The 20,636-nt window shown below is 36.4% G+C and overlaps 1 protein-coding gene across 1 annotated transcript in view; it reads left to right on the forward strand.

Moving 5' to 3' along the window:
• Positions 1–36: 36 nt before the first annotated feature.
• Positions 37–20,636, forward strand: part of filip1l (filamin A interacting protein 1-like) — a 54,649-nt gene continuing 34,049 nt past the window's right edge. Inside the window, exons 1-4 of the mRNA XM_007244951.4 lie at positions 37–271; positions 11,205–11,523; positions 12,212–12,385; positions 13,949–14,127. Of these exons, the coding sequence (XP_007245013.3) occupies positions 11,215–11,523; positions 12,212–12,385; positions 13,949–14,127 (662 nt within the window). The 5' untranslated portion in view covers positions 37–271; positions 11,205–11,214. The remainder of the gene's footprint in view (positions 272–11,204; positions 11,524–12,211; positions 12,386–13,948; positions 14,128–20,636) is intronic.

The following is a 20,636-nucleotide window of genomic DNA, read 5'->3' on the forward strand; positions in this document are numbered from 1 at the left end:
CCCACTGACTCCAATAACCAGCAGGAATCTGCCCACCCCCTTCATTGCCCCCTGCAACCTCCCCACATTCACACGCCTTTTCCCTTGCTAGATCTTTCAGAGAGAATTACAGTCTAACTTAGGAGGGAAGAAAGGAACACTAAAGCAGAAGGGGACATGGTAAGAGGGGTTCATTAAGACTTCATTCTGGATAACATTTCTGCAGTGTCCACCGTGTGTCCACGGTTTACCACAACTAGCTGCTGGAAATTATTTGCAGCTCTCCAAAAAGGTAAGGCTAACAGAGATATGCACACAAGCAGCTGCAAAATATTTAAACACTAATAAATGCATGAGCAGAACAACACAGATTGTAAAATTGTTCATGATCATGTCAAAACTATATTAACATAAATTGAAACATGTGAAACACAGATATTACAAATTGCTGGATTTTGCGCCAGAGCCTCTGAACCAGGTGAAAATGCAGATTAAGTTGTGACTGATTGATTCCATATGTTCTCAATAAGTGGTCCTTTTTATTTTTAAGACTTTATGTTAAGAAGTTAAATATTTTCAGAGCCAACCTGGTTCAACCAAGATTTATATCGTAATTGCTTTGACATATCTTCATGATAAATCTGCAGACAACTTTTAACCAGCATAGTGTACTTCACATTTGATTTTAGTCATGCTTATACAGTACATGCTGGTTGACCAGCGTGGTCATCCACGCCACGTGGGAATCCTTGGGCAAAACTCCTAACATTACATAGGCTCACCTTTGTAATATGATTAACCTTGTAGGTCACTCAAGATAACAGTGACATCTAAATGTCATCAGTTTAAATCCAAAAAGTGATGCTGGTCATGCTGTTTAGCCTGTATGGTCAAGCTAGGTCATACTGGTTGTCTAGCTTGGTCAGGTTGATCATGCTTGAAGACTAGCTGAACCATCATACTCAAACAAAAACATGTGGGCTATTCCACCAAATCTGTGCCATTTCTGTCCAAAGGAAATTACATGCACACAAAATAATTTTAAAATAGCATTTGTTACCTGTCTCCACTTTCTAACTATAAACTTTACCATCAAATATAATTTTTTCTCATAATAAATCCATACTATTTAAGTTAAAGTACACATTTTAGTTGTGTCCCTGGATTTTATTCATTCCCGTTACGGTAACACATTACCCCATCTGAAACATCTGGAACATTCTACAAGTCTCATCTACAACAGGAAGTTACATCAGCTGGTTCTTCTGAAGATCATGGAAAGACCAAAAAGAAGTTACCTCATTATTTTTTCTGTATATTTAATCTTATCCTAACTATGACTGAGAAGGTCAAACTCAACACTCTACTGTTACCTAAATAAATTTTAGATGTTATTTGTTTATTTTTAAAATACAAATTTTGGGAAAATCACTAGGATATGCTCAGTGTCCTCATGCTACTAGCTCAACCGCCATTTAACTATTTTTTATGTTTTTGCTAATTCTATGCTAAAATTTAATTCCTGTTACTTTTATTTCTGTTACTTAAAACATAAATATAACAGGAATGAATCCCAGGAACAGGAATTATTTTTTTTTGTCATAAATATAAATTATTTGAACATGCAGTCAACCATTTCTTTAAAATAAAGACTTTCTTAAGAGAATATTAAGAGGATTTAGTGGACTTGCTTTTAAAAATGCTTTTTAAATGTCATATGAGTTTTATAATCATCTTCGGCTTAAAAACCTTGTAAAAAAAATAAGTAATGCTGCCTGAGTTTGATCAGTACATGTTTTGATTAGTTAAATATATATGTTATTAGATTCAGAGTTAAGATAAAAGATTAAAAAAAAGTTTAATTTGGAAGAGTTACAACAAGTAAATGGCACCCATTCTATGGAATGGCCCATGTACTTTTGGGAGGACTGAACCAGACTTTCTACAGGGTTTGGTAACCTGTTATATGCACCTCTGTAATAAAATGTTATGTTATTACAAGCTGTGTATCTCAGACATACATTAACAAGCAATTAGCTTGTTAAAAGTTGTCTCTCAAACATTGATTATCTTTCTGAAAGCAATTTGATTGTTTTAAAAAGATAATGCATGTGTAAGCATGCAATATCATAGCCATGTTTTATTATTTGGAACTGCTAAGCAAGATAAGGAGAAAGATGTAGGTTAAATATTGTTGTTAATATTCTATTTAGTTTTGTCTAAGTGCTTGAATGGTTTATAGTTAACGATAAATGTTGCTGCAATGCTTGGATGAACTTTTTGGATGAAATTTCCTATTGCCATTATCGCAATACCTAAATTGGTCACCCAGCTAGAGGTCTGCATGGTCTTGACTTTAATGTCGACACTTGCCTGGTTAATCCATGTGTCAAGCTCGCCAATGCCTGCAAACTCATCACCCCTGCCTGTACCCATCCACGCAATTTTTCTGACGTGGGCAAGTCCTTGCATACCAGCATACCAGCCCACATTTACCTTTTGTCACCTTTGACATTCTATTTAATTATTTGTTTTGTTTGTTATCGTTCTCATGAGTTCATTTGTCCTGCAGAATTCTATCAGTGTATCTAAGAAAGAATAAATTTTTTTAATAACTGATTTTCAATGTTCGCCTGCACATTAATGCAAACATTATATACAAATTTGCCCTCAACTAGCCGTGCTTATTTTGATACTAATTATTTCTTGCTGCACCTCCCACGACCTGCAAGCAGAATGTTTTCCGCATCACTGCTTGATTGGTCATAGTTTAAAGTGTCCCAGTTAAAGTAGTTTTACGTGCCCAGAATAAATTGGGTTCTGAAACTTTAAGATAACAGTTAATTTCGTTAAAATTGAGTTAATAAAGTAAAAAAAAAAAAAAAAAAGAACTTACAGTCCAATAACATAGGATTCAAGTGAACCAAAAGCATAATCCACATATTATATTATACCACAAAACTTATTAATTTAACCAGCACGGTATAATCAATCTGTTTTCAAGAAAGAGCGATAAATTTAACTAAAAAATCAGTTAGCATTACCAATTAGCCTTTAGCAGTGATGGTCAGATATCTAAATTCTGTTATTATTTGCATCTCATTTTTAAGCATTTTAAACAGGGTTGGTATAATATTTTTTAATGATTTATTATTACTGAGCAACATATTTTAGCTATTAATGTAAAAATTAGTGTAGTTACTCTTTAAAAGATATTTTAGGTGCCTAGAATCTCCTGAAAATAACATCAGGCCTATGTGGCCGTCTTATATATATTCTTTTGTAATTTTTAAAATTAAAAAAAGCTGCATCACACTATAAAAAAATGATCTGGGATCGAAAGAGATATACAGTATTTACAGCATCAGTTACCTACTGATACTCATGTCAGGAAGCTTTTATGTCAGTTGCCAGTTATTCATTTATTCATTCATTAATTGGCTAATAATCTAAAATTAATCTGAATTGTACAGCTTAAAATACTTTGATGATGAATGTGATTAATTTAGATTAATTCATCACAGAGTCCAGAGAGACAAAACATCTCTTCCCTGCATATCTTCTTTCACTGTGACACAAATTTAGCATGTGTGTGTTTCTAACTTTGGCCCAACTCTAAGTCTCTTCTAAGTGATTGTAATGACAAGTATGTGAAGAGCTTTAGAACATGACTATTCTAATAAGGCTTTATTTAATTCTTGCCATAAAAGTTTCATTGTTGTCTATTATTAGTCTCAATCAGAGTATTTTTCACACTTAAAAATGGACTTAAAATCCTTAAATTTTCCCAAAAATCGTCAGTGCACCTTATAATCCAGTGCACCTTGTGTATAAATTTTACCATTCAGGTATTATGGATCAGTAAAGCCACTCTGCTGAAGTACAGCGTTATATAGGAGTTTTAGGGAAGTTTGTCAAGCACCGAGGCTGGAGCAGTATTAACATTAGCCACTAACCAATACGGTGCATCTTACAGTCCATAAATACGGTACAATTTTTACAATATTAATATTTTGCATTGCCTGGCTTGAAGTAATGTTTGTTTTTCTTAGTTTCATTTCTTCTCATACACCAAATCTGTCATTTAATTTCCTGATGTAGCGCATTGATGTGGGTCTAAAAAACACACCTTTTGCTTTGCAGGTCATTAGCTGAACTGATAAACCTGAATTTGTTCAGCTGTGGTTTGAGGGATTGCTTCTTTAATGCTGCAATAATGGCTGATGTGCTAAGGACACCGGTTTTTAATGTTAATATATGAAAGTGATGACAATATGACGTGACGGCTGGCCCAAAAAATGCTTGATTGGCCATAAAGTGTTGCAGTCTGGCAAATACATTCCTGGGAAACCCATGCTGTGTGTGAGTGAGCATTATCCTGCTGAAAATGCCAGTTGGAAGCCCTGCTATTAGAGGGAACACATATGATCACAGTATGTCCTGCAAATATAGTATCATTGAGCTGTTAGTGTCCCTCATATCACTACTAAGGGTGACTGACTGTGTTATATATGATAGCTCCCTAGATTATCACACCAGCAGTTGTGGGAGTGTGTCACTCCACAGCAAAGACAGGACTGAAGCGTTCATCATGATGCCTGAGAGAACTGGATTCGCCACTAGACAATAAAATACAGTTCCAGTCCATAGCAATACAAGTTTCTTGATCACAACAATGGCTTGCTGAGCCAAGATGGTGATAGTTAGTTCAATGATGCATCTATTTTAAGGTCTGTCATCTGGACAAAATGTATTTGAGGGCTTCATGAAGACATGTCTAGCAGTCAATGATCTCTCACCAAGTGGTACACTACCCGAAATTTGTCAAGCCTTTTTAAAGGCAGTGGGAAACCACGTTTATGCCCTTTTGTGGCAAGACTCAGTGTCTAATCAGACCACACCTGTAATCATTTACATGTTTGCCTGAGATACATCTGTAAGCTTTGAGTTTTGAGTTTCTGTTGTATTTGTTTTTTACACCATGTAAATTTAACCCCTATAAACCCCCTGACCTATGTTGAGATATAATGCATATTCTGATGTCGTTGTAAAGGATGTTATTCAGTCTTTGCAGAAATGACATATCCTCTTTTGAGTGGCTCAAATGTTTGTCAGCCAGGGACCTGCTGAGATGATGGCTAGAGGGAATCCTGCCTATGAAAGCGAGATGTTGGCAGGTGCCATAAAAAGGGCCTTCTGTGATCCATGGTGGGCATGTCAAGAGGCGGGGAGATAGTCCGGCATGGGACTGATGTGCAATAGGCCTCAGCATGTCCATAGCCGAGAGGAAGAGACACCTGTTCTTATACTTTTGTATAGGGACACGTCTCATTTCTCATGGGGCTTCTAAGATGTTATGTAGACCAGCCTTGGAATCAGGGATTGCATTTGGTCTAGAGGGAAGGAGTGAAGGGGGTGAGTGGAGACAGCCCCCCTACCCCTATTAATTCTGTTTATTCACAGGCAATGCTCCTTTAGTTTATTCATATTTTTTTTAACCTACGCTAAGTATATTTAAATTGAATTTTTTTTTTTTTTACTTTTATTTAAGTACATTTTTAATTGCAGATTTTTGCCAGTATAGTGTCTCTGTACTTTTCCACCCCTTCTGCACAGCACAGAGTATAGGAAGGGCATCAAGGGCAAGTGTGATCCACATGCCTTTCCTCATGGGGCGGGGGATTTCTGTTTTAGACCAAGGATCTAGTTTCCTGGCAGAATGCCACTGAGTAGGCTCTAGGAAAAGGGCTCTATTTATATTGATCAGCAGCTAATGTTCCAACCAGGCCATCAAACTAATTTTAATTTTACCTCTTATTTTTATTTTGTTCAAAAGTTACTCATACAAACAAGATATCATATCAATATAATATATAAATAAGTCAATGCATTTTGAACTCTTGCACAGTGTGAGTTTATGTTTTCACACATCACCTTCTTTTGCAGCCTTCTTCTGTTTTTGCAATGTGTGCAGCATAGTTTTGCATCGCCTTTTTGAAAAGTGCATGGACGTCCCTGAAAAATATGTTTTTTTTATATAGCCAACATATGTTGCTCAAAGATGTACTTTTTTGCATTATTGTGATACAATAGAAGTCTGACACTCCTCCATAGCATGATGGATCCTGCCTACCTGGCCTTTAGACTTGCTGCAAACAGAGTCAATTTCTTCCTGAAAAGAATTGGAAAACTGATTCGTCTGTCCACAATACACAGTTCCACTTTGTTTAATGGAAAAATATGAATGTAACTCATACTGTTATGCATGACAAAGGTTTTCCAAAGTAATCCCTTGCCCATGTGGTTATATTAGCTATTAGCTTGATGCAGTACCGTCTAAAGCCAGGCGGACACTGTGCGATTTTAGCCCGATTTTAAGCCTGATTAGGTTGGATGCGATTGGATGCAATTTTATGACTGGGCTGAATTTTAGCTTCATCCTGCGTCGTTTGTCGTGTAGTGTGAGAGGGGAAGCAATGTCCGATTAAACACCCAAATGAGCAGCGAATAAGCAGTCAGATGCGAGGAGGGATTTCTGGCATTCCAGAAATTTTGGTCACTTGTCTTACAGTGTGCCTTTCTTTTCGAGTGATGGCCTTTTTCATATGGGCATACCTTAACTGATATGTGCAGCATGTCACAAAAACCTTTCAAATCATCCATCTATAGTCCGTAATTTTCTGACTATAAGGCGCATCGGATTATAGGGGGCACTATCAATGAATGTCTATTTTCTGGTCTATTTTCATACATAATGGATAAGGCGCATTAAGCAGCACTAGTAAGAAAGCACACTTGAAGTGAACAAGGGTATGGCCATGTTTTTCTTCTAATTCAGCAGGTCTTGCAGCAGGGGTGCAAACAAAACTGTAAGATTTCTCTCCTGAAAACTGTTTATTTGGGTGAGTACAGCAATTCTGTTTTACAGTAAGCTTAAAATTCCAATATTTTGTTCAAGGGTAAGCGCCAGATGTGGTTAGAAGCTTAGCCAGCCACAGTTAGCAGCACTATCTAGCCCCGGTTAGCAGCAATAGCCATTCCCAGTTAGCAGCACTAGCCAGCCCCAGTTAGCAGCACTGTCTAGCCCTGGTTAACAGCACTAGCCTGCTCCGGTTAGCAGCCCTGGTCTTGAGAATCTGGTCTTGACAACACAAATGAGCAAACTCAGTCTTAACCTCTTTTGGAATCTTTCTTGCCTTTGTTAGAAACCTTTGGTATAACATTAATAGATAGATAAAACTCTCAATTTTTTTTAGCTAGCTAGCTATTATTTTAAAAAATATTTTTGACATTTTATTACCATTTTATTGAATTCACAGACTTATGGTCATTAGATTTATGGTCATTTTGTTAGACAATAGTCCTTTTTGGCTGTATAGTATTTAGTGCATCTCTGCTACTGCTCTGCTAATAGCAGACTGCCAGATTCACTGTCACCATCGCTGCAGCAATAGCTGACAGCCTGTCTTAGCATCACTACTGTGGTGTTAGCATTGCTATAGCAGAATTAGCTTCGCCCAGCACTTCTATCCAATAGGGTCAACACAGTCTACATTAGATTTAAAGGCTTATTTAAGTAAGTCTTGTGGTTTATCATGTTTAGTTTCATTTTAAGTGCATGTTAACATTTCCTATATGCATATTACATTACTTTTTTTTAGTACTAACTACTCAGAGTGAATTCAGTACTGTAATAACTCAAGTTCCGATAAATTCTCTGTCAGCCTGTGGTTAGTATTCTCTGGAAACATTAAGAAAAAGAGGAGATTTTATTCACATGTTCTTCTGATGCAACTGATGCGTCATTTGGTGACTCACTAAGTAAAAACAAATGCAATGGGCTTTCTTTCTTTTTATATTTTTTTACACTTTAAATTTAATATTGAAGACTATATAAAAGCTGTATAAAAGCTATTCCGGAACATGCAGAATTATTTTGTAAACAAAAAGTGTTTACGTTCTTCCAAGTATCACATTTAGCCTTCATGACAGATCTACACACTCTTGGGATTTTAATCTCAGTGGCTTTCTCAGCACCTTGAAGGAGTTCCCGAAGGTGCTGAACAATAATTGGCTGCTTTTTCCTTCACGATGTGACACACCAGCTCATCTCAAATCACCTACCTCACTTAATCAGGTTTAGGTCAGGGGATTGTGGAGAACAAACACTTTTTTTTTGTTTTGTCCCTCAATTGTTTTCACGTCTTTAATATTATTATACAGTGTAGAAAATACATAGTAAAGTTGCATCATGAGGCTTGTAAACCGTCCCGTGGTAGTCTTAGACAAGCTGCAGATAATACCAACTACATGACTAAAGTGGATGTTTTAACTTATCAGGAAAGTTCTTCCCAAAAACAAAAGCCCACTATTAGGCTACGTTCACATTACAAGCTACATTGCTCAAATCCAAATCCAAATTTGTCTATCATGACAGTTCAAATTCACAAATGTAAGTGACCTGTATCTGTGTGTAATACAAACGAATGTGTCCTTGAAACGTGTATTAACGTTGCCTTCTTCACCAACAACAAAAACCGTCATATTTGAGAGACGACTGATAGCTTTATCCATTTCCAAGGGAAATGGATGTGTTAGCAACTCATATGTGGGGGATCCTTTGCTCGAGTGGAGAACAAACAGCTTGTCTGAAGTACATGCTCAGGTCAATGAGGAGAAAAAAACAACAGGCGGCTTGCTTTTGCTGCTTTTTCTTGCACAGCTGTGGGTACGGAGAGAAGCAAATAGCGCATGTGTAAAAGAAAAAAAACGTGAGAATTCCAATTTGTGTGTATATATATATATATATATATATATATATATATATATATATATATATATATATATATATATATATGAAATTGTTTTATTTTGCACTGCTTTGTCTTATTGTGCACTTTATTTTTGATACAAATAAGTTGATTAAATACACATTTTGCAAGAATGATGTTAATGCTTTTAATCCTTCATTAATTATATCTAAAACTAAGGCAAATTTATACAAATAGTGCAAATAGTGATGCCCAGTCTTTAGTCTGTGACTTTTCAAAGTCTTTTAGAGTCTTTTCAAAGTCATGTAGTGTATGGACAGCATTAGCATTCTTGCTATTGAGAAACTCCCACACACATTTTCGAACTGCAGGTCAAACTCTTAGGCCTCCAAACAGCCCAATCAGTCCTGGAATGAGTTGCACCTGAGTCTCAGATTAGTGTTCTTCAATCCTAGTCCTGGCACCCTCTAGCCAGCACATTTATCAGACCTTCTGGAACTTTAAAAGGGCTTGATGAGGAGTTGATTAGCTGAATCAGGTGTGTTGGGAGAAGGGAAAGCCATTCATTTGGAGGGCACGGCTTAAACTAAGCAACATAGTTTAGCCATGTGCCATACACACTGAGGCCAGCAGAGGGAGCCATTATAGTTTAAATAAATGGTTTCTTATCAGTGACCGTAGACTGTAAACTTTTCCTGTAACGTTACCTTACTTTACTGCTACTTATAGTACAGTGGTCAGTTTTCTTGAATTGGTTTTGACAAAATTAAGGCACATAGCCTTTCACTTTGTAGTGATAAAATACACTATAACATATATAATGATTTACATTGACCAATGTGTATATTTCTTATGCGATGTCTTTTATTTAATGAAAAATGTCTTAATCTGGTCATTGTCTTGACTGAGACACAGTGTGTCCTTGTCTTGATCTTGACATGATTACAACTCTAGTATATGGTCTGATTCAGTTCTAATTACAACATTAATATTGTATACAGCATGAGAAACCTAAACTATACACCATAATTACTTAGGAAGTCTAAAATTAATATATAATATAGTAATACATTACAAATTGTGCCCTAGAATGCATTTATCCATTATTTTGCATTACTGACTTGTAATACAATATATGACCATGACCTTAATCATTTTTGCTGACCACAGTATTGCTCATTGTGTTTTCTCAGTGAGAAGAGCCCATAAATGTGAATTACCTTTATGTCAACTTTGTTTAAGAACAGCTGACTATTTCATTTGTTTCATTTATAAATGATACTTAAACAATTTTCGAATTTAAAATGTATTGTCCAAATATTCTTAACAATGATTGCTCCTTAAACGGTAATGTGTATTTGCATAATTTTCCAAATAATTCGGTCTAAAAATGACAATAATATAATTAAATTAAAATATTTCTGGGGAAAAAAATTGTGAGAGGCCTACTTAGAAAGTATGCATGTTTAACAAGATGTAGATTTACACACATACCAAGCCTGCAATTCACCCCTAGAATTATAATTTTTTTTTGCCTTTGTTTGTAAGCTCTGCTCTGATTGGCCGGTTTACAGCAAGAAATTGACATGGTTTACTCAGTAGTTTACTCATGTCAGAGAGAGTAGAGTATATTGTAAACTCAGAAGCCCCTCAGTTTGTAGTGATTTTGTAGTTATTTTAGTAAAAAAAAAAAAAAAGAAGAAGTTTTTAGGGCAATCGTTTGTTTCGCATTCAGGTTAGTAAGCATGGATGTGCTTTTACTTAAGGAAGCCTCTGGTGTATTGTAGATTGTTAAAAACAAAAAATAAGTGTTTATTGGGTTAAACTCTGGTAAATACAAAGTTCAATACAAAATACAATGCAAAAAAAAAAAATCAAAAACACGCAGGTCCATCCTAAGCGAACTGTAAGATACTTCAGTATGATGTATCTCAATATGACAAAAAGTGCAGCCCAACACAAACACCACAATATAGGTACACACCTTTCTGTTGGACCATGTTTGTGTCCAGACAGAAATTATACATATACGTGAACTGTGCTTAAAACGCGTCTGTACCAGGATTTATAGTTATTATTTAATTGAAATTGTCCTGCTATGCCAAGAAAAGTGTCCGGTTATCCAACCAATATCTTTACAGAAACTTGTTGAGAGCAGCCAAAAACTGACCTAAACATCATTAAAAGAAGAAAGGATCAAGAATCTCACACAAATAGAGGCCTTTGCAGGGAAGAAAGGGTAAAAATAACCCAAAAAATATTGGCCAACAGGGGTGATACTGTACTGACCATAAAAGTCAGAAAGCTCTGCTTCCATATATGTCTAAATTCTTTCATTTTGCCTGACAGAAATATATATATATATATTTTAACAGTGATGACTGATGTTATGAAATAAATAATACTTTTGTTTAAGACTTTTGAGAGACTTTAATACATTTATTTTCTCCACAGGCAAACAGCTATGCGTTCGCGAAGCAACAGTCTGGAGGATGTGGCAGAGGTGAAATCATCTCAGGTACAAGCTCGTTTACGCAAAAAAACAGCGGACTGTAAAGAGCCCTCGTCCAGGAGTAAAAGAGCTAGTCGACATTTGGACAGAGAGGCCCTGGAAGACAAAGCCAGGGTACAGTTCAGACATATGAACAGCAGCAGCAGCAGCAGCAGCAGTAGGCAGAGCTGGAACAGTGAAAACATAAAGTCTGGGAAAGGCAGGGACCTATCCCGTGATGACCTGCTGTTTTTGCTTAGCATGCTGGAGGGAGAGCTACAGGTGAGTGGAAAACAGATCTGAACTGGAGTTCATAACAGATGCAATTTTATTAGAACTGAGTTTGAGTTGGTTTCTGAACGGTCCTACAGAGCAATTAGTTCATTAACAAAGCACAATAAAATAATATGAAATATTACATACAGCTCTGGAAAAAAAAATAAGACACCAGTTTCTTTGATTTTACCAAATTGAAAACCACTGGTATATAACCAAGAGGAAGATAGATGCTCACAAGCCATCAAACCAAGCTGAACTGCTTAAATTTTTGCACCAGGTGTAAAGGCATAAAGTTATCCAAAATCAGTGTGTAAGACTGGTGGATGAGAAAATGCCAAGATGCATAAAAACTGTGCTTAAAAACCAGAGTTATTCCACCAAACTTTATGAATATGAACTTTGTTTTCTTTGCATTATTTGAGGTCTGGAAGCTCTACATCTTTTTTGTTATTTCAGCCATTTCTCATTTTCTGCAAAAAAATTCTCTAAATGACGCAAATGTCTGATTTTACTACCTCAATTAATGTAAAATGGTTGTGTCCAACTTGGCAACAAGTAATGTATTTGGTAAAATCATGGGAGTAGAAGGGGATAACAGACAGACAGATATCAGACAGACAACATAAAATCAGCCCTAATAACATTTTAAACTGTGGAAACTCTTTGTGAAACAATTTTGTTACCATTTCAGGCCAGAGATGAGGTGATCACAGTGCTGAGGGCAGACAAGATAGACCTGGCTCTACTGGAGGCCCATTACGGCTTTGTCACCCCTCAGAATGTGCTCCAGGCACTGCAGAGAGATGCCATACAGGGCAAGGGCTGTGGCTGGAAGGAAGACATCTACGAGAAACCCATGATGGAGGTCAGAATTTCACAAAACACTTAGAAACACACCTAATTAAATATTATATACACTCATTGATCAAAAATTAGTGTATATAAAAATGTACAGTCCTTGCTTTGCCATGATACACTGTTGATATGTGGAGCACTAACAACACAGCGATTTGTGCAGAATATCCTGCAGCAGCATTTGTTGCCGCTAATGGCAGAGTTTCCAACTAGCATTTTCAGCAGGGTTATGCCCACACACAGCAAACGTTTCCAAGGAATGTCTCAGACAGATTACAGCACTTGCTTGCCCTGCTGGCTCACTAGAATTATCACCAATTGAGTATTTGGAACATCAGCTGGGAAGCCTGCTTTTAACCATGCCATTTCAAGGTCTGGGATATAAGCAAGCAGCCGAATTCCATTGTCAGTTTGTTGGATATGGGAAAAATGAGCAGGTGTAAACCCTGAGTGACTTTGACCAGGGCCAAGTCATTATAGCCAGATGAATGGGTTGGGGCATTTCCAAAATGGCAAGGCTTGTTGGTCCTCTGGTCGGCCTGAAGTACTAATGAGTACTTGCTGACAGCAGGCTGAAAAGGGACAAACCACAAACTGGTGTCAGAGGCTGGTGCCAAAGCTATTTGATACCGAAAGGGCGACTGACTATTGTGATATTGTGTCACAAGTCACGAAATGTTAAATAATGGGCACAAGAGCCACGAGTCACAACCCAGTCCACACTGACCTCTGTACACCATTATAAGTGCCTAGATGTGGATGTTGTAGCACTGGAAGACAGTCACCTAGTATATATAGTGGTATTCAGTAATCTCTTAAGACAGAATAAAGCACTCTGCCATGCTGTACACATTAAAACAAAAATAGTTGATGAGTTGAAAAATAGTGGGTTGCAATTTTCCCAGATTTTGGTAGAAACAAGCATGTATAGGATAATTGGTTATAATGAGTTTTTGGTTGAGTTTTATTCATTTAAATGCAAAATAGTATCTATATATATATATATATATATATATATATATATATATATATATATATATATATATATATATATATATATATATATATAGCTCTGGAAAAAAGAAGAGACCACTTAAGTTTCTTTGATTTTTACCAAATTGAAAACCTCTGGAATATAATCAAGAGGAAGATGGATGATCACAAATCATCAAACCAAGCTGAACTGCTTGAAGTGCACAAGTGGCATAAAGAAGATGGAGAAGGCATGAAGATGCAGCTGGCCATGGCACAATATCTCTCTCAACAGCTCTTGAGATGGCAGCAGTATGTGGACAAGCTTTCAAAAAATGTAGGGCCACTGGTTGCAGGACTTTATCAACATGGTCCTACCTTTTCTGAATGCCCATCTCATACAAAGATGTGTGGCATGTTGGATTACACATGAATCACACACTGCTTCTGTATATGTGGCTCAATATATATATTGATGAGTGTACTTTTTAAAGATTTTACATTTCTTAAAAAAAGTATTGAGAAAAGCATCTCTTTGTCTACAACAGTAAACAATGTGTATCACCAGTAATATTCTCATTTCTGTGTGTTTGTGTGTTAGTTGGACAGGTTGGTGCAGAAACAGAGAGAGTCATACAAACATATGCTGGAACAACTGCTCTTGGTAGAGCAAGCGCACAAACAGTCACTCTGTAGGCTGGAGGATGAGAAGAGGAATCACAGCGAATTCATGAAGAAGAGCGATGAGTTCACCAACCTGCTGGAACAGGAGAGGGAAAGGTCAGTGGGATGAGAAATTAAGCAAAAAACAGTATAAATACCTGGCATACAAGTTACCATTAAGTTCCAAGTGAACTATTTCCAAAATTTGTAGACAACTGATCATCTGTGTTTTTCTACGGACTATAGGGCACACTGTATTATAAGGCGCACTATCAATGAATGTCAATGTTCTGGTCTGTTTCCATGTCTTAAAGTATGAAAATTATAGTGAATATTTTGAACTAGGGTGAATTAGAAATGATTTAGACACAAGGAAAAGCTGTGAAACCACAAAATCAAAATTTACATTTTCAATATTACAGAAATGTAATATAGAATAATATGGAATATTGTATTCTGTTTATGGCAAGAAAAAGCTGTCCTAGTGACCCTTAATTCACACTACTGATTTTTTTATTTTCTGCAACTTTAGCATGAGCAGTTAACTTTGAATCGTTGAGTTTTTTTTACCAGTTCTGCCCAGGAAAGTCCTAAACACTGACTGTGAGATCATTTCACAGCATGTGGGAATTGTACAAAAAAAGCTCTTTCCTCTGTGGTAGCTTTCATAAATCTGTGTTGTAATAAGAGGCCAGCATCTTGTGATCTAAGGAGGCATGCCTCTTCACAACAGGAGATGAGGTCACTCAAGTACTAAGAAGCAGAGCTGTTTAGAGATTTATGTCAACAGCCAAATTCTGTAATCAAAAAAGAATTTGACTGGCAGTAAATGTAGTGTTGATAATGCTGGACAAATATGGTCAAACATTCTTGTTCTGGTTCTGGTTCTTGACTCTGGCTGCTGCATTCTGGGCTAACTAGAGCTTGTTTACGAGCCAGCAAGGCATTAAATGTAGTCTAACTAGATGTGATAAAAGGAAAGGAACATGTTTTTCTTATTTAAATAGTTTTTTTATATGAAGAAAGGGTATTCTAGTAATATTGTGGAGGAACGGAGCAGCATCTTTTATCATGATAAGGATTTTATTAGGTTTACCTGGTAAAAAAAAGAAGCTATCAATGATATAAATTAAGGCAGATAATCTGCTTCTTTGACTTTTGGGCCACACATAAATGTATCCGTTTGGATTTAATTCATTTTTAATTACACTTTTTAATCTTATTAAGTTTAAGTGCTGGTTTGGTTTGGATGCTGCATACAATTGTGTGTCATCTGCATAGCAGTGGAGACTGATGCAGTATTTGCAGTATTTCTTATACTAAAATCTGCAATCTGCAATGAGATTATATTTCTCTATTTAATTCATTTGATCCTCCAAATCAATAAGATCATGTTCGTGAGTTAAGAATTACAACGAATCTCTGCAAGATTGATTGTAGCTTCTGCTAGATAGAAATACAGAGCTGGTGCACAACAGCAGAGACTTATTTATAGCCAGTATTGTACCACTCATTGTGCTAGGCCAGTCTGGTGTATCATGTATTTGTATTAGAATTAAGACCAAAGTGTCTCATAACTCACACCACTAACCAGATACCCCTCTGCAGAAAAACATAAAACAGCAAACAGTGCAGATACATACTGCATACAAGCAGGAACAGTTGGAAAGATAAAGAAATCACATTCAGTGTCATGAAGTTTTTAGCACTGGATGCGCATAGTTTTACATGGTTGTTAATATGGTTGAATCCGAATAGTAAAGTATAATTCATCTTAAGTTTACCTGGAAGGTTAATGTGGCGTCTAGCTCTCCGCATTGATCGTTATTAGCGATAAAGCTAAAATCTGATCACCCCCCCAAAAAACACTCATAGAATATAGTAAGATATGTATGCCAAATAATAAAAGATATAATAAAGCCAAATAATAAAACCTGAAAGATAAAGACACAGACACACTGGTTAATCTAGTCTCTTAAGGATTCTTGTGTTTTACGCTATTTACACAATTGTATATTTCTTATATATATATATATATATATATATATATATATATATATATATATATATATATATATATATATATAAAACCAAGCTATGGTGGGGCTACAGACATTTGAAAGCTTGAACCCTGTTCAAGTACTGCATTTAATCAACCTTGTAAGTGCTGCTGGGAGTGTAGCTGAAGCCATCATCACTACAAGACTACAAAGCAAGTAAAAGGAAGCTGAGACAAAAGCAGATTGTCAGCTTTTGTTGCCTTGTTGTTTTAACAATACATGTGGGAGTAGATTCATTTCTCAAATGCAACTCAAAGTCATGAAGTTCCAAGTGGACTTCCCACTTAATACACACCCTCTAACTCCCATTCCAGACACAAGAATGATCAAAGAATGGGCAACAAACAGTTTAATAAAAATCATATATTAACCTATGCATATGCATCAATTCCAAATATGCAGCTCTTATTGTCCTTTTTATCAGCCTGTTTCATGATGAAATTAGATCATCAGCCAGAAACTGTTGGGCATTCTTTAGAGTATGCAGAAGATATGTTTACCAGTTTTGGATCACCTCCGAACTGCCAGATATAGAAAGTTTAGACACCAGCTTCTCTCATTACTTTCCTCGGTGTTGAGACACTACATATTTTGACAGTCATCAGAGAAAAATCCGGAAATAAACTCAGGTGTGTGCCATTTCACGTCAAGTGGCAAGAGTGCCCACATTCCTTGAGTATGAGATCTCAGTCATTGGAGCCGAGAAGCTTGAAATTAAAAGCACAGGCTTCACAGGTGTTTATGATAAATCCAGTGTGTTCCATTACTTCATTAGTGCAGGCAAGACACCCAAGCTTGTTTCTAAGCTTTCGAACACCTTTCGAGTCTTTACTTGCCATTTACTTGCCATTATTCAACATGTGGCAGTGAAAGTCAAAGAAGCAATTATGAGGCTGAAAAACAAACAATTAGAGACATTGTTAAAACTTTGGAATTTCAAACTGTATTTCTAATAACCAGTGATGGTATAGTTACTTTGAAAAAGTAATCAGATTACTGATTACTCCTTTAAAAAGTTACATAACTCCTTTAAAAAGTGCATAACTCATTTTTTTATACATTAAAAGATCTTTAAGTGCGCATTATAGTCTAAAAAATACAGTAATCGCCAAAGGACTTGTAGGTCAAGGAAGACCACTACTGCTGATAACAAAAGAATTGTCACTAATCTCCCAAAATTCATTAATTGTCTTTACCACAGATCTCAAACAGCCTTCAGAATAAGGAACATGCATTTGTCATAAATTATAATACACAGAAAACCACCAAAGAAATTGCCAAATTATAAACAAACAAAAAATGCAAAATTATTTAAATACTGTTTAGATAATTGTTTCAAAATTATATATATATCTCTTCAAAAATAATAGAATTACACCAGAAAATGCACACCATACTTAACACCCTGTTAACCTATTGTTGCCACAATTAAGAAAACTATGCTAGCTTATGTTAATATAAGAATTTTAAACACCCTATAAAATTCATAAAATTACCACCAGTCTGCAAACGCTTGCTTAGAGGTCCTGGAAATCCTAGACAGGTGGTGGTGTCTTGAATGTTAATCAGTCCATGGTGATTGTTTGGCTTGTCAGATGACAGAGACTGAAGCAATTCTGAATACAAACAGTATTGTGAGTCCAAGACAACAGCAACTGATGTCAAGATTATAGATTAAGGGTAAACGTGACACGTACGTGCATTCTAAACACATTTTCTCAAATGCTGTTCTTACACATCAAAGAGCCTCTCAGTGATTTCTCTGGCTCTGGCATCTCTCACTGTAGCCGAGCCACACTGTGCCTCTTGTACTGAAGGCCTTATTTGAAGTGGCCTAATCGTGAATGTGTGTTCTGAGACATGGGTTGTGTTTGATTTGGCTAACAATGAGAGAGTGCCAAAAAAGAGTGGCGGCCCCAAAATTACCTCATAATAAGGTCAACTTGTTGGTCTGTAAGCAAAACTTTTCAGAGATGTCAGATTGTTGTACCTTTGACTAGACAACGTCTGGACTTGTAATCAGCAATTTTTTGTAGTTGTGGTATTCATACTAAAAGACTGATCAGTGAAACAGGGCAACAAAATATAAGAACTTTTAAGGAACATGTGGCAAGTATCCCCTGCAAAAAAATCCTTTGGCAAAAGATAGACAAAATATATGTAAATTGAGACATAAATGCTTAAATGAAGCAAAATATCTGACAGTGGGGTGAGCAAATGTTTCTTAATAACATTTCTTAAAATAAGCAATCACATTGTCTCAAAATGAACAAAGCAAGACTTAAATCAAGTAAAAAACACTTATTTTGTGGCTTAAATGTTTTGTTCACAAGAATCAGAATAACTTGTCTGGTGACTATTTTTGCTCACTTTGAGTTCATATTACTTTAAATAAGGTTTAAATTCAAATCAAGACTGAATAAGATCATAAGTCCTAAAATAAGTAAAATAATCTTACACTTATAAAACTTAATAAGACAACAATTTCACTTATCAGAGAAAAACTGTAAACGTATTGCTTTGAAATGAGATAATTTCACTTGCTATGGTTTTTTATGGTAGTTTTTTGCAGTTTCTGCTCTTCAAAATTATGCTTTGTCACAACAATTCATGTGAGAACTGATGTGATGCCATGCATGAGGCATGTTTTGTTTTTCTTCCAAAATGTTTTTTTTTTTGGTAAGAAACGAACCATACATGGTTTGTGTTTAAATGGTTAGGTAAATGTATACATGTATAAGGCATGACTGCATTGTGACAACCGGCTGCTTTGTGACTGCATGTAGCCAACTGTTCACATATATATCAATATGCTACATGCTACTAGAGGCTTTAACTAGATGCTCCCACTAGCCACAGCAGCAAGGACAAAGCGTACAGTCATAATTAGCCTTCGTTTCTAAACTTTCTGTTGCAATGATGCTGCTGAGTGCTGAACTGCCCCTAGTGTTTTTTTGGTGTAATGCACCTTGCATATGTGTTGCAATGAAATTCTTCAAACGGATGCAGGATTTGCAAAGCAGACATCGTGCATATGCAAACACATAGTTATGCAACATATAGCTTTCTTCTTAACCCGAGTCTCATTGTAGCTGGTCACTGCACTTTCTGCATCTTTCACTTTACTGGATTTATAGTTGCTGACTGGTCCAGATGTCAAACCTGCTAGATATTTGTTGTGGGGCTTAAGAGGCATAACATTTAAACTTCAAGCTCCTAAATAACATCTTTCATCCTTTTTAGACACAATTATTTGCCCCCGAAAGGAAAGCTGTGGAATCAGGCCTATAATCATGTAGTGTGAACCCCAGCCTTACGAGCAAAATGCAACTTAACTCCTTTTCCTGAGTGTTTTTGTCTTTACACTACTGTTCGGTAGTAAGTAATTTTAGATCTTAAAAACAGCAGGGTGAGTCGACACCCTTTCTTGGGCTCGGGACACGATAACAAAGCGCAGGACGTGTATTTAGCAATGTTTGGTTTGGGGAAAAAATGTTATCAAAGCTCAGACCCTATGGGTATCTTGCTAATGTGAAGCACAGCAGGTTTTAATTTTATGCTTGTTAATCCATTGTTGTAGTATGCATTGTAGTTGAATGTAATCACTTCCTTTCTGGGCTCTGGCAAACAGAGCTAGCGATTACATACTCGCAGGAATATGTGTTGCCGGACCAGGGACGGACTCAAGACACCAGATCTCCCTCTCTCTTTCTCTCTCCACTCCCCAAACTGTCGGGTGAACCTTTTGTCAGAAAGCTTTTAAAGCATGTTAATCTGAGGGTCTGCAGCAGCCCCTGCTGATTAATTGCCTGCCGAATTATGCTCAGACCTGATGACCTCATAGCATACTGTAAGAGGTTGCAGCGTGTATGAGAACCCTGCTAACTCTCCCCAGATGTCACAGAGAACAGTATACACACGTTCTGCCCTGTGTTTTTTGCTAAGAAATGAGTGCGTGTAAATGTTGTAGGTGTACATTCTTTTATGCTTCTTTAAAAACTGAATTTTTAAAGAGTTAAGAGTAAAACAAAATATAATCAGATAGGTCTAATTCTAATTGCTAAGAACTGCAGAGCCTGTCCTCCTGTAAATGTTTTTGGTATTTTTTTTATGACAGTGACTGTATATAAAGTCACTTACTTGCAGGACACCCTTTTATTTCAGAAACTATAGCCTATAGCCTAAACGATAGGCCTTCTCACTCATTAGTTCCTGGGGTATTCACATATGTCATTTTCCATTTTGTTCCTGCCATTCCTGCAACTTTTGACACACCTGTATACAGCTCTGGAAAAATAATTTAACCGCTTAAAATTACGGGTTTCTTTGATTTTACCAAATTGAAAACCTCTGGAATATAATCAAGATTAAGATGGATGATCACAAGCCATAAAACCAAGCTGAGCTGCTTGAATTTTTGCACCAGGAGTGGCATAAATTTATCCAAAAGCAGTGTGTAAGACCGGTGGAGGAGAACATGCCAAGATATATAAAAAACTGTGTTTAAAAAACAGGGTTATTCCACCACATATTGATTTCTGAACTCTTGAAACTTTATGAATATGA

This window comes from Astyanax mexicanus, chromosome 23 (genome assembly GCF_023375975.1).
Source record: "Astyanax mexicanus isolate ESR-SI-001 chromosome 23, AstMex3_surface, whole genome shotgun sequence".
In the NCBI taxonomy this organism is placed as follows: domain Eukaryota; kingdom Metazoa; phylum Chordata; class Actinopteri; order Characiformes; family Acestrorhamphidae; genus Astyanax; species Astyanax mexicanus.